At 42.3% G+C, this 13,670-nt stretch overlaps 1 protein-coding gene and 1 long non-coding RNA gene across 3 annotated transcripts in view; one reads left to right on the top strand and one right to left on the bottom strand.

Annotated features, from left to right (window-relative positions):
• IL22RA1 (interleukin 22 receptor subunit alpha 1) overlaps nt 1-13,670 on the bottom strand; it is a 57,233-nt gene that overhangs the window by 42,517 nt on the left and 1,046 nt on the right. The window contains exons 2-5 of the mRNA XM_068269002.1: nt 9,529-9,661; nt 5,801-5,994; nt 4,713-4,894; nt 2,962-3,100 (exon numbers count right to left, since the gene is read on the bottom strand). Of these exons, the coding sequence (XP_068125103.1) occupies nt 2,962-3,100; nt 4,713-4,894; nt 5,801-5,994; nt 9,529-9,661 (648 nt within the window). The remainder of the gene's footprint in view (nt 1-2,961; nt 3,101-4,712; nt 4,895-5,800; nt 5,995-9,528; nt 9,662-13,670) is intronic.
• Nucleotides 11,262-13,670, top strand: part of LOC137546478 (uncharacterized) — a 27,756-nt gene continuing 25,347 nt past the window's right edge. Inside the window, exons 1-2 of one of the 2 annotated variants that reach the window (XR_011026265.1) lie at nt 11,262-11,335; nt 12,835-12,887. This is a non-coding gene — a long non-coding RNA (uncharacterized lncRNA). Of the gene's footprint in view, nt 11,336-12,643; nt 12,731-12,834; nt 12,888-13,670 lie in introns of those variants that run through there. The other variant, XR_011026264.1, reaches the window with a different exon arrangement.

Raw genomic sequence — 13,670 nt, 5'->3', positions numbered from 1 at the left:
CGCACAAACACGCTTAACACATATAAACAATAATATATTTAATCCTTAAAATACTTCACTACAAATAACATGAATAAAATAATTGATATATTACTAGCCTTAAAATCACGTATACATTAATAATATTATAAGTAGAAAAAGGTGTATATATATATATATATATATACACTGTATATATATATACACACACACAATACAATAGATAGTAGAGTGGGGCCGAACCTCCGATTTTAGGTTCGCGAACTTCCGCGTAAGGTTCGGTTCGCGTAAAAGTTTGCGAACCGCAGTAGACTTCAATGGGGATGCGAACTTTGAAAAAAAAAAATTATGCTGGCCACAAAAGTGATGAAAAAGATGTTTCAAGGGGTCTAACACCTGGACTCCCAGGTGGAGGAGTGGGATACATGCCAAAAGTCCCCGGAAAAAATCTGGATTTGACGCAAAGCAGCGTTTTAAGGGCAGAAATCACATTGAATGCTAAATGACAGGCCTAAAGTGCTTTAAAACATCTTGCATGTGTATACATCAATCAGGTAGTGTAATTAAGGTACTACTTCACACTGACACACCAAACTCACCGTGTAACGCACCGCAGCTGTTTGTGTAGTGACGGCAGTGCTGGACTGGTGCGCACCATGGCGAGAGTGCAGGTTTTGGTGGCTTTACAGCCCATATGGTCGCCTGGCTGATGTAGCTGAATGACAGAACAGTGACTGTCCAGCTGATCAAATTTGGTCTGACCACTATGAGGCAACGACCTTATTATCGTGGGTGTGCCCCCCGAGACACTCATCTAGGCGCCGGTCATTGCTTCATTGTGATACGCAAGCCCCTTCACCACGGCGGGTTCACTGAACACAACAGGTATGCAGTGGCGGGTTCACTGAACAGGAATACAGTGGCGGGTTCACTGAACAGGAATACAGTGGCGGGTTCACTGAACAGAACAGGTATGCAGTGGCGGGTTCACTGAACAGAACAGGTATGCAGTGGTGGGTTCACAGAACAGGTATGCAGTGGCAGGTTCACTGAACAGGTATACAGTGGCAGATTCACTGAACAGAACAGGTATACAGTGGCGGGTTCACTGAACAGAACAGGTATACAGTGGCGGGTTCACAGAACAGGTATGCAGTGGCAGGTTCACTGAACAGAACAGGTATACAGTGGCGGGTTCACTGAACAGAACAGGTATGCAGTGGCGGGTTCACTGAACAGTACAGGTATGCAGTGGCAGGTTCACTGAACAGGTATGCAGTGGTGGGTTCACTGAACAGGTATGCAGTGGTGGGTTCACTGAACAGGTATGCATTTTTGGGTTCACTGAACAGGTATGCAGTGGCGGGTTCACTGAACAGGTATGCAGTGGTGGGTTCACTGAACAGGTATGCAGTGGTGGGTTCACAGAACAGGTATGCAGTGGTGGGTTCACAGAATAGGTATGCAGTGGTGGGTTCACAGAACAGGTATGCAGTGGTGGGTTCACTGAACAGGTATGCAGTGGTGGGTTCACAGAACAGGTATGCAGTGGTGGGTTCACGGAACAGGTATGCAGTGGCAGGTTCACTGAACAGGTATGCAGTGGCAGGTTCACTGAACAGGTATGCAGTGGTATGCAGTGGTGGGTTCACTGAACAGGTATGCAGTGGTGGGTTCACTGAACAGGTATGCAGTGGTGGGTTCACAGTACAGGTATGCAGTGGTGGGTTCACAGAACAGGTATGCAGTGGCAGGTTCACTGAACAGGTATGCAGGTATCCAGTGGGCTCACTGAACAGAACAGGTATGCAGCCAAGAACAAGCTAAGCCTAACTAATCTTTCCCTATGAGAGACAGTCTGCAGCAGCTCGCCCTACTCTCACTAACGCAGGCACACGAGTGAGCGTAATGGCCGCCGCTGCCAGCCTTTTATTAGGGGGGGAGTGGCTCCACTGGCTAGTGTAGCCTAATTGGCTACACTGGGCCTGCTGACTGTGATGTAGAGGGTCAAAGTTGACCCTCATGGTGCATTATGGGGCGAACCGAACTTCCGCAAAAGTTCGCCTGCGGGACGCGAACGCGAACCACTGAAGTTCGCATGGAACCGTTCGCAGGCGAACCGTTTGGCCCAACTCTGATAGATAGCCTTACAATCACGTATTCATTAGAAATCTTAAAATAACAGTAATATTAAAGGCGATATTTTAGTAACTATAGTGTAAAAACAAAGTTTATACCAAAAGCGATGTATTTCTAATACAATCAGGCTGAGAAACGGTATTTAAGCATTATACATATGAAAACAAATCTTAAATGATAAAAGAAGTGTAAACGAAAAATAGTTTTGTAAGCGATATTTTAAAATGAAAAAAATACGTAAAACTCATGTAAGCGAAATTTAAAAACGAAAAAATAAGTATAACACAAAGTCAAAACGAACTTGTAAACGATAATTGTTATAAACCTTATCCTGTAAACGAAAACTTTAGTTACCACGATCCCTGTAACCGCTATTTCTCGGGCGCCCTTTTTTCCTGCCGGGCGCCGAATAGCCGATATTTTGCATTGCAGTCTATGGCGGCGCCCTTTTTGTCCACTATCCCTGTGCGCCCTTTTTTACTAGCTCCCTCCAGAACAGTGATTGTGTCTCCATATATGGGACTATTGGGAGATGAGTAAATGCGGACAATGTACATATTCCTTCTTCCTCCCTATTTTAGATTAGGCTGAGATTAAAGTGTAAGTAGTCGTATTAAAGAATCCTGTGGGAGTTTGTGGTTGGCCGACTAAATAGAGGTAAAGAGCACCACAAGAGGATGTGCATCCCTGAGTATCAGTGGTGGGTGGAGTGCAGCTTTCACATTTACATACCATAATCTGCAGCTATTGTTCAACTAGCTTATCCTTATATCTTGAATAACCACATAGGTAGCAGTTTCTGAAGCACTTCTGTCAAATACAATAGTAACGTTCATACATTACCTGGCAGAGTTTTCACCACAAAATTCCTGATGTCACTTTTCCTCTCGTTTGCAATCCGTATGTAGACACTTCCATTGTACTCCGTATTTGGACGTAGGCCAGAAACTTTAAAGTTTCCGTGTTTTTGAGTCTTTTGCCACTAAAACACAATCAGAACAATTAGGGTTTAGAAAGGACTAAATAACACATTATGGGGTTACAACTGCCCTGAATGTATCCATGAATCATGAAGACAAAAAACTCCCTAGTAAAAATTGGCACTTTTTTGTGGAAAGTGGAAGTCATTTTGAAATATGGATTGTAATAAGGTTGTTTGGAGCCCTGTAAAGATCCACAGACCATCCCTTTTAGAAGCCAAAGTTAAAGCGCTCTGATCTGACTCCTACAGAGTTCTGCATATATTACAAATGCACACAAAAACATTTCCATGAAAATGTATGAGGAAAATACAATTTTGGAGGCTATTCATGTCACTAAGAAGCAAGCCTTCCATGTCCCTGGGAGTAAATGAAATGTAACCAATCAAAACCTCTATCTCATGGTTAATTAACCTGACAGCTAATTGACTATTAGCAGCTGATTTTGTAAATAAAAAACTTTCTGAAATTTCTTTCTCTTTCTGGCTCCAAGTGCTCATTAGTAGAGATTCATCGCTATCCCTCATCTTATTAAGGTTGAGAATCCTAAATTCTGACAGCACTGCAGCCTTACCTGCTGGTGTTCCAGGGTTCTGTACAATACAAAGTCAGTTAACCCTTCACACACTCACATGCAAATATTCATACACATGGTGTCACAGAAATCAATCATCTAGGAACCACTGCTATCCCTACAGCTAAGTTAAAACCTGGGGTCTTGGTACCAAAGAATACATTCTCTTGTGTAGTCACCTACACTGTGTAGAAGTACCCCAATATTCGTACGCGTCCTAACTCTGGCCCTGTAACATGCATAGTGCAAGCCTGCGACTACTGGGGTACCTCTATTCTATCTTGTATGTAAAAAAAATGACAAAACAACTTAAAGAAGCTATGGACGCAGGTCCTCTTCTTCACTTGTACAGATGCCAGCTGTTTGGTTGCATCTGCTCTATATGGCTACTGATGCAAGTCTGTGACCCAATGCATTAGGGTATGAGGATGCAGCAGAGCAGCAGGCAGCTGTAGAAGTGAAGAGGACTGATGCCCAGACATTTTTGTAAGTTCTTTCTGCTGCTCACTGCTCTGCAAAGTGATAGAGGCACGCACCCCATAGCTCCCCCACTAACCTGGGTTCTCTTTTAATAAATCAAGGCTAGCTTTATAGAATGGTGTACGATTTCTGGCCCATCAATGAACACATTGAAAACACAGAAATGGAAACATTTTACAAGAAGCACTGAAGATTAACAAAAAGTGCAGAACAATGTAGCTCAGTGTTTCTCAACATTTTATTGTTATGTACCCCTTTTAAAACCCTGTACTCACCAAGTACCCCCTAGCATAGTAAACATTATCACAAGTACCCCTTGACAAATATATATTAAATCGTAGTACAGGATAATTGGTTCTAAACAATTTCCAAACATTTACTATTGCTTATAATTAGCTAAAATACTAATTTGATGTCGTTTAAATGAGATTTATTATTTTCTAAAACTCTAAATTTGTTATTCTTGGTTATGTATATCAAGCCCGAGTACCCCCTGGAACCATTAGAAGTACCCCCTGGGGTACGCGTACCACACGTTGAGAACCTAGGATGTAGCTTACAGTGCTATGTTTTTCTGGATTAAAGAAATTCAGGAAGTATTCAAAACGTGTAGTGCTGTAGAGATCTTCCACCGTCATTAGTTGACCATCCTTAATCCTCATAGGCGTAGGTGGAGTTGGAACAATGATTGTAATGGAGTTGACATGCTCAGTGAAGTTCAGCTTTGGTAGAATTAGGAAGGCTAAAGAAACAAAATAAGAAAGACTAAGTAATATGAATGCATGTTAATATGAATATGAATGCATATTAAGATTTCAGAACAAATTATCTGACTCTGGAGTTATCAATTATGGGCTTCATAAACTCCATACTGTCTACATTGTGAACTGAATATTTCAATACCTTTATGTGAAAGGTTAAACCCTGATCACATGACTGTAACCTTTACTTTCATCAGTTCATCCCTGGGGTGAGTGAGTTGAAGGGTGGGGAGAGAAAGCTGACCCTGCACACGTGCTTCATTTCCAAAACCTGTCTAATGATGCAGTGCTCTATTACCTCTATAGGGCCTTATGGGAGGGAGCCTGGCCTTAACTGCCAGGGTGCTGGATCTTGTCTGGCAGTTCAGAATTGGAAGACAGAACTATATGCAATGCATCCGCTCATCTGGTAAGACATGCTGATGTGTTGTTTTGCCCGGTGGGGAGCTGGACCCTCAGGTGTGGCGGGATGAACACCGAGAGCACCAAACTATAGGGGGTGCAGCAATACACCAGTCATGTGAGTAGCTGCGGCCCTCCAGCCTGCCAATCAGCACACAGCTCGGTCTGTGGTGGGATGGCCTTCCTGGGACATGTAGTACTCCCGCAGCTGGAGGACGAGAGCGCTGGCGCATGCGCAGTACAGGGCGGCCCGTCTTCGGGAGCACTCGGGCTCACAAAGACTTCCAAAGTCCCCCGTGGTGGGGGATTAGAGCAGTATTTGACCAAATTGGTTGAATACTGCTTTCGGGGAGCAAGCGCTGGAATAGGGAGCGGGAGAGGAGCGGGAGGGCTCTATAGGACCCAGAGCCTTCCCTCTCCTTAGGTAAGTATCTGACTTTTTTTTTTTACTTTTGATTCCCATTGACTTTAAAAACAAAACTCACTATCATCTCGTGGGTGTAGCCTCTTGGACATGATCCAGTCAGTGGAGCAATTACTTGTCGATGCTCTGACTCTACCAATATATTCATTTTCCATGAAATGTTGTATGTCACCAGTGATGGCATTGGTGAGATCACAGTAGACATCAGTAATATTCTCACATTCAGGAAATAAAATCCACTTGGTATCTCCATATCTATTTAAAATAAACAGAAAGTACATAAGTGTTTGTTTTGCATGGATGATGCAATCATTTCTGAGTAGGAATAATATTATATATACAGGTGGTATAATGATGTCAAATATACATGTCATATACACTGGCTATAATGTTCACCACACATGACACTTTTTCCATTTTCGATTTGACTAAATAATGACTGTTATCGAAAGTGCTCAAAATGAAACCAAACAGAAATGAGGCAATTCAACTTGAAAAAAAGATTTTTGATTGTTTCTCTTTTGGGAAATAATCATAATGCACACTAAATCAAATAGAGCCAATTATTAAATATTTTGATTGTCCGATGATTTTGGTAAAGCAATCAAATTGAACAGATGTTGATTATTTTAATCATACAGTTAGTATGCAAAACTGTCCTTTTTTTTAGACGTTGGGTTACATTTTTTTTGGTTTGGTTTACATTTGATTTTGGTAAAGCAATCAAATTGAACAGATGTTGATTATTTTAATCATACAGTTAGTATGCAAAACTGTCCTTTTTTTAGACGTTGGGTTACATTTTTTTTCTTTAAATAGCCTATTCAGTGTTATAGCAAAGTCATTTTATACATGATAGCCTCACCATGCTTCCCATTTTAGATTAAAAATGTCCAGTGCCGCATTTGTACTTTCCAGTGCCCTAGGCCTGCTGTCACCAACCCCCACCACCACCACCACAAAATATTCTGTCCAACACTCTGATTAGCGATCACTGGTTTGAATGGGCTCATTTCAGTTGTGCTGCTTTGCCCCTTATTCAACAAATAATTCCTGTAATTTGCGGTCCTGCCCGAATGTGCACAGTAGCCGATAGTGTTCTGGGCATGCATAGAAATTATGCTGATGTATAACCGGTACTTGTCAAGAATGCATAACACTGTACTGGCCTCGGTTGCTGTGCACATCTGGGCAGAAGCAGGAAATTGCAGGGAGTGCGAGTGGCCAGAGCATGCGCTGCTTCTTTGTCCTCTGTGCGACTGGCTGCAGTCGGAGACAGAAACAGGGGACAGGGCAGTGCAATGGAGAGAAGCCCATCCAAAACAGAGAACAGGTAAGTAGCAAACATCCTTTCAATACCCACTTTGGATGTTCTGTTGTAATTAGAGTGGACCTGAACTAAGAACTTCCTCTCTGCTCTAAAAGATATGCAACAACATAACCTTTAAAGAAAAACATTTCTTTGTTACAGCTGATACAAATCCTGCAATAAATCAGTGTGTCTACTTCCTGCTTTCATGGAAGCAGCCATATTGTTAACATCCTGTGCTTTTATTAGATGTTGTGGCAGTCAGGTGACACAGTGTAGATATCAAATTACAACTTGTGATTAGACACAGATGAGGGGGAATTAGTCAGGCTCTCTAAATCAGGGGCCCCTAAACGTTTTGGGTCAAGGGCCAGGTCAGCATACTTCAGACTGCTGGGGGGCCGGAGTATACATAAAATGATGTATTTGTGGGCCAGACAGTGAAGCATACCCAGGTGACAACTCGCAGTCCAATTGGACACAGTGTCACTTGATGTGGAATGTGATTGGAAACCAGCGAATTACTGCTTTCTGGCTTCATTCAATATGCGGATCACCAATATTTAAAGATGTAGCTGACCGCATCTATAATACATTTTGTGTGTGGTGGGGCAAGTAAAAAAGCCTCAGGGGGCCACATTCGGCCCACGGGCCTTAGTTTGAGGACCACTGCTCTAAATACATACAGGGTACATTTCTCTGTTTTCCTTCTGTCCTGTGCCAGAGTTCAGCTCCACTTTAAAGCATCTGAATGACATTTATTTATATTTGCTGAAAAATCTATGTATTTCATTTGAATGCTTAATGTACATATGGTGGTGTGCTCTAACATATTAACAGTATACGGGAACAAAGTCTGAAGAAGGCTTATTAGCAGAAAGCTTACTCTTTCTTTTAAGCCAATAAATGGTATAATCCTGATTCAAAACTTTCTGCTTTCACTGATGGCTAAGATGGTACAATGCTCTACTGCTACAGGAAAGGACATAGATGCCAAACCATACACACTAGCATAGAGGTAGTAACAGCTCAGGTGACAGTTTAGCAATGAAAGGGAAGCAAACTACATATTTATTCTGGCAGTTCTCATAGATGGTAGGAGCAGGACAGAAAATGAGTCAGGAAAGAGTTAACTGAAGCAGGGAAAAGATCACTGGTAGCTAGGGGAAAAAAAGAAAAACAGTCATAAATTAGGGTTAGAAAGTAATTAACAACTACTGGGGTCAGTGTCACAGCTGTAAAAGAGGTGAAGAAACTAGCAGAGCTCACTGATGTTTGTAAATGCCTGCATTAAAATTCAGCGGAACTTAGTTCTATCTGCTTTGTAATGTAAATCCCTGGTATTTCTCACATCCACTTGTACTGTATGTCCATCATACAAAGGAATGGATCATCAGGTGACAGCAGATAAGATGCTGATTGTCATAACACATCAGGAAGTGTGAGAGAGATGCAGGGATTGGGGAACTGTGGAGTTCAGCTATTAGTGCAGATCAGGGCACCAGACCAGACTGTGGGACCAGACGAGATGATTAACTTTGACATATGACCTCTTCTCTCTCCAAGTCATGCTGCCCTTCTTATCTTATCTGATTTTATCGCCCTAGGCCATGGCCTTCCCAGATATCCGGCCCTGAAAATGTCTCTAAAGGCTTAAATGCTTCCATTCCCAGTCTGGAAATGCTAGGTAATGCCTGACATCCTTTATTACCAGTCAGGGGCGTTGCTAGGACCCTCAGAAATCTGGGGCACTTTTGGAAACTTCAGCCAGAAAATGGATGTTGCCATGCACCAGAATATGGGTGTGGTCATGGGTGGAGACAAAGTTACATGTGCTTAACAACGGTCTAAGTAGGCCTGCTTAGCAAAATGTTGGATGAAGCCCCTGTCTCCATTAATACAAAAAAACACCCCAAAATGCAGCACATAATTAGGCAGTGTCACTTAAACATAACTAGGAAGAGTTACCTGGCTTCTGTGCTGGCAATACTGGCTTTCTGCTGGGTGGGCTGGCCTGCCACCAGGTTATCTGGCAGTTCCCCATAGCAGCCCCTGACCTTCTAGTGGACCCCCTCCCATGCTCCCATGGGCCTCCCATTCAGGCACCACAACTCCCAGCATGCCCCCATAGAAGAACCACAGCTCCCTGCAAGCCCCCATAAAGGCATCACAGTGCCCAGCATGGCACCACAGCACCCAGTATGCCCACATAGTGGCACCACAGCACCCATCATACTCTGATTGATGCACCACAGCTCTCAGTATGCTCACCATTGAGGCAACACAGCTGACTCTGCCTGGAGTACATCTGGGGCACCCCAGAATAGATCCGGGGCACATGCCACTGATCTTTGTGGCTAGCAATGCCACTGTTACCAGTCACTGTGTCATTATGCCCACCCTCAGTGTCACACTACTTGTACCTGTGAAAGCTGACTTCGTAATGAATAAGAGTGACCGAAGCTGGCATCTCATCTCACCTTTTGTACTGGACGCTGAAGGTCACATCTGATGGCAGATTGGCGTTGTTCCATTGCAGCACATATTCAAAATTTGTTGCATTAAAGGTCACATCCTGGTGTGTAAAATTTAGACAGCAATGGCAGATGTTCACTGCAAAACACAATGATGATGTTGCTTATTTCATGTGCATTGACACATAAACATAGTTTCAGTTTTTGACTCTGCATGCAAACGTGTAAAAAACAATGTGGTTTTCAAAAGACTATATTTTTTAGGGCTTTATTGGGGATTCCTGATTCCTGCTGGAGTTTCCATCTATGGCTATGCATTCACAAGCCTGCTCATCTTCAATTACTTGCTGCTATCTCTTGAGTCTGACAAAGTGGAGAAATTGCTGAGGATAGCAGACCTACTTAAACTGTTGTTTGCAATTTATCCCCACCTGCTGGATATGAATTACACAAAGTTGGAGAAGTTTTACCAGAAGTGGCAAGAGGATATGCCAGCTCTGGATATGAAAGATTGAGATCAGACACTGGACGATTTTCCCTCTGAAGTAGTCTCTGCCAGGGATCAATTGATGTAACTCAAATTTCGACATATTGGTTTTATTACACCCCTCAAAGGCTAAGGAAGATAAGTCCTGAGAACTCAGATCAGTGTTTTTGCTGTGGACCTCTTCTGGAACTGCCCTAAGATTTTTTTCCTCGGGAAGGATCTTACCAGAATCCTGAAAGATATACCAGTAAAAGCTTCAGGGGTTAGCTTTGACCCAGCACTTTTTTTAATGGGTATATTGGGGGAACAATCACATTCTAACCATGTGAAATTATTATTACAGTTACTGACCTTTAAAAGGAACCTGAGGTGAGTGACATATGAAGGCTGCTATATGTATTTCTTTTAAATAATACCAGGTGCCTGGCAGTCCTCCTGATCTTTCCAGTCAATAGTGCCTAAATCACACACCTGAAACAAGCATGTAACTATTCCAGTCAGACTTGAGCCATAGAGCATAAAATGTTTGTTTGCTTGCTTCGCTGAATGGTGTGGAAAGAGTAGGGTCCTTTTAATCTGGCAAGACCTCATTGCGGTAGAAGGGTCTAGTACAGAATGCCTTTGCATGCAAACCATTTTGGAAACGAATATCCTCCATTAGTGCAACTGAATGCACATTTCATGCAAGTTGTTTTTATCATTACTAGAGTACCTGTTTGATGTGAGTGTGAGTGCAGAGGGTTAATAGTTGTTTTTATGTAAATTGATCACTGCCCTCAGCATCTCCTATTCCATTTAAATTCTTGGCCCTCTATAGGATGAACACAGCTTTCCTTACTTGAGTCAGAAACATTTGATCTGCATGCTTGTTCAGGGTCTTTGGCTAACAGCATTTGAGGCAGTGGATCAACCGGACAACCAGGAAATGTGCATTGCTCTAAAGGATATATTCATTCTCTCTCTCTCTCTCTCTCTCTCTCTCTCTCTCTCTCACAACAATATCCTGGTTAAAGAGGAACTCTAGCCTAAACAAGCATACTGTCATTAAGTTACATTAGTTATGTTAATTAAATAAGATAGGAAATATACTCCCTTACCCACCCTGTTTTAAAAGGACAGGCAAATGTTTGATTTCATGATGGCAGACATTTTTTTGGTTGAAAGGAGGTGACAGGGAGCATGAGACACAGTTCCAACTGTCCTGTGTCCTGATCACCCCTCCCAGTTGCTAAGCAACGTGAATAACAACATAGGAAATCCCATCATGCTCTGCACAGCATCAAGGAAGAAAAGCCCGGGCTTTTTTCTTTGATGGGTGGAGCTTAGGTAAAAATGCAGCTAAAAATGATGCTTTGGTAAGAAAAACAAAGTTCTAATGCTGTGAAACTGTTAAAGAAATACCAAGCCTTTTCAGTTCTGCTGAGTAGATTTTTAGTCCGGAGGTTCACTTTAATCTATTTTAGGTATCATATATGCACCCTGCACTTTATCAGAGAGCTGAATAACTGCTCTCCCTGCTGCGGCTAAACTCCGACGTGGTGTTAAATACTATTCCCTCTCCGAGTTGTCGAAACTCAGGGGGAGATGTAATTTGGGGTCTGGCAGCCGCCAGAGCCCCGAAATACCGATACGCATGGCGCACAGCATAGCATTACTGCTATGAAGGCGCACGCCGCTCAGCGCCCCATGCTGAAATAACCTGCTTTGCATTTTACCCGTTACCAAACAAAGCTCCAATCACCTTTATTTACTTTATTAATTTACTAATCTTTCACCTTGTGAATTGCTTAAAACCACTTGTACTTTTGGGTTAGATATAGAGAATGCAGAGGTTATAATAGAACCCATCAGTAGTTTGTTTTCAAAAGATAATTATATGGGCGCTCTCTTTCGGTGGCCATCCACTTATAGATTTGCAGCAGATTTGACCATCAGATAGATTTCTGTCAGATGCCTGTCAGTCCGAATCTGACAGGAATCTATCTGATGTGTGTCACACACTAGAAACAGATTTCCAAAAGATTTCAGAATTAAATCTATTGAAAATCAATGGAAATGCAGTGTTACACCTTTTGATCCAATGCAACCTTATGGGCCATCGATCTGCTGCCAGCAGCCGATCGACCCAGATTTTTCATCCGGACCGATCGAGCAAATCGATCGAAATAGTCTGGAAATCGATCGATTGATCATGCTTTCTGCTGCATTAATTTATAGCCAATTCGATCAGAACAGTTGAATTGGCCATTGATCGATAGGTGAAATCAACCAGTGTATGGGCCCCTATAGAGTAATGAGTAGATACATTTTCTTTAAAACGATCATCAGGTAAAACAAATGGTTTTATTTTACAGTATTGATAAAGAGGAGATGAGCCTTTATTACTGTTTGGGCTTCCACAACAGAGTTATTCCCTCACTGCCTGACCTCAGTGACAGCAGTCACTGGAGGAGGAAGTGGTGCATTTCCCAGATGAGGACACACAGCTATGAAAATCTGACAGGCATTTAGTTCTTTTTCACTGAAGTAAAAAAAAAAAAAAAAAAAGGCTTATGATCCCATCGCTTTAATATCTCTCACTTCCTGTTCTCTGTGAAAACAACCCATTTAGGCAGAATGTTTTACCAACTCACATATAGTGAGAAAAAAACACAATAATAGTGTTTCAGCTTAGCTGTAGTTCCCCTGTTGCAATATTCAAGCAAGCCTGTGGTAAAAACGGTAAGGTTTGATACTTCTGTCAGGAGAGGGAAGCCTCTGGAGGCTTCTCCAATCCTCATCCACAACTCCACTGCTCACCAGAGCCCTCTTCTTCTTCTTTGCAGCTGTACTCCCATCCATGAACAAGCGCAGCTGCACTGTACAGGACCCTCCTGAGGTAAGTAGCTATAGTTTTACTTTTTTGTCATAGGTACACTTTAAGTCTCAGCCTAGACAGAGGGATCAACATATACAGAAAATGATGACGTTCTACACAGCTAAATATCTGTCTTAATACAAGTAATCTGAAGAAAATAATTGGTAGGGGAAAAAAACTGCTTCGTTAAAAACACTGTATTAAAGTTAACCAGAGAGGATAAGTAAAAGTTTTATACAAACCTGGTGCTTCCTCCAGCCCCATGCGCACGGATCACTCCTCAGTCGTCTTCTGAGCATGCGCAGACTTGCCGTGGCTGCCGAAGTTACGGGACCCAGTACCGGAGCTAGAGAAAACTGACGGCGGCGGCGTGGGAGCGATCCGTGCGCATGGGGCTGGAGGAAGCACCAGGTATGTATGAAACTTTTACTTTTAATCCTCTCTGGTTAACTTCAAGGTCCATTTGAATATATTCATTGACACAGTGTCTAAAACAAGCTGAAAGCTCAGTGTTAATAAGCAGGGGAAATTTATATTCCAAAATAATGTGTATAACTGAGATATCCAGGTGCATTTTGAGTTTAATTTTACAATGTGATCATATCCTTCAGACAGTAACCAAGCAGCAACCACTAGGGATGTATAGGGGGATAAAAGAGCCTGAAAAGCCCTCCTACTAATAAACAATGCTTGGTGAAATTTGCCTTTTTAAAACAGAAGGAAACTTGCAATCATTCAGCCATAAGTGAAAATTTTTTGTTTCCCACAATGCACCACTACTGAATATGCAAATTATCTATTTTC

The sequence above is a fragment of the Hyperolius riggenbachi genome, chromosome 2, assembly GCF_040937935.1.
Source record: "Hyperolius riggenbachi isolate aHypRig1 chromosome 2, aHypRig1.pri, whole genome shotgun sequence".
Lineage (NCBI taxonomy): Eukaryota > Metazoa > Chordata > Amphibia > Anura > Hyperoliidae > Hyperolius > Hyperolius riggenbachi.
The sequence above is the reverse complement of the archived record's forward strand: the minus strand, read 5'-3'. Positions and strand labels throughout refer to the sequence as shown.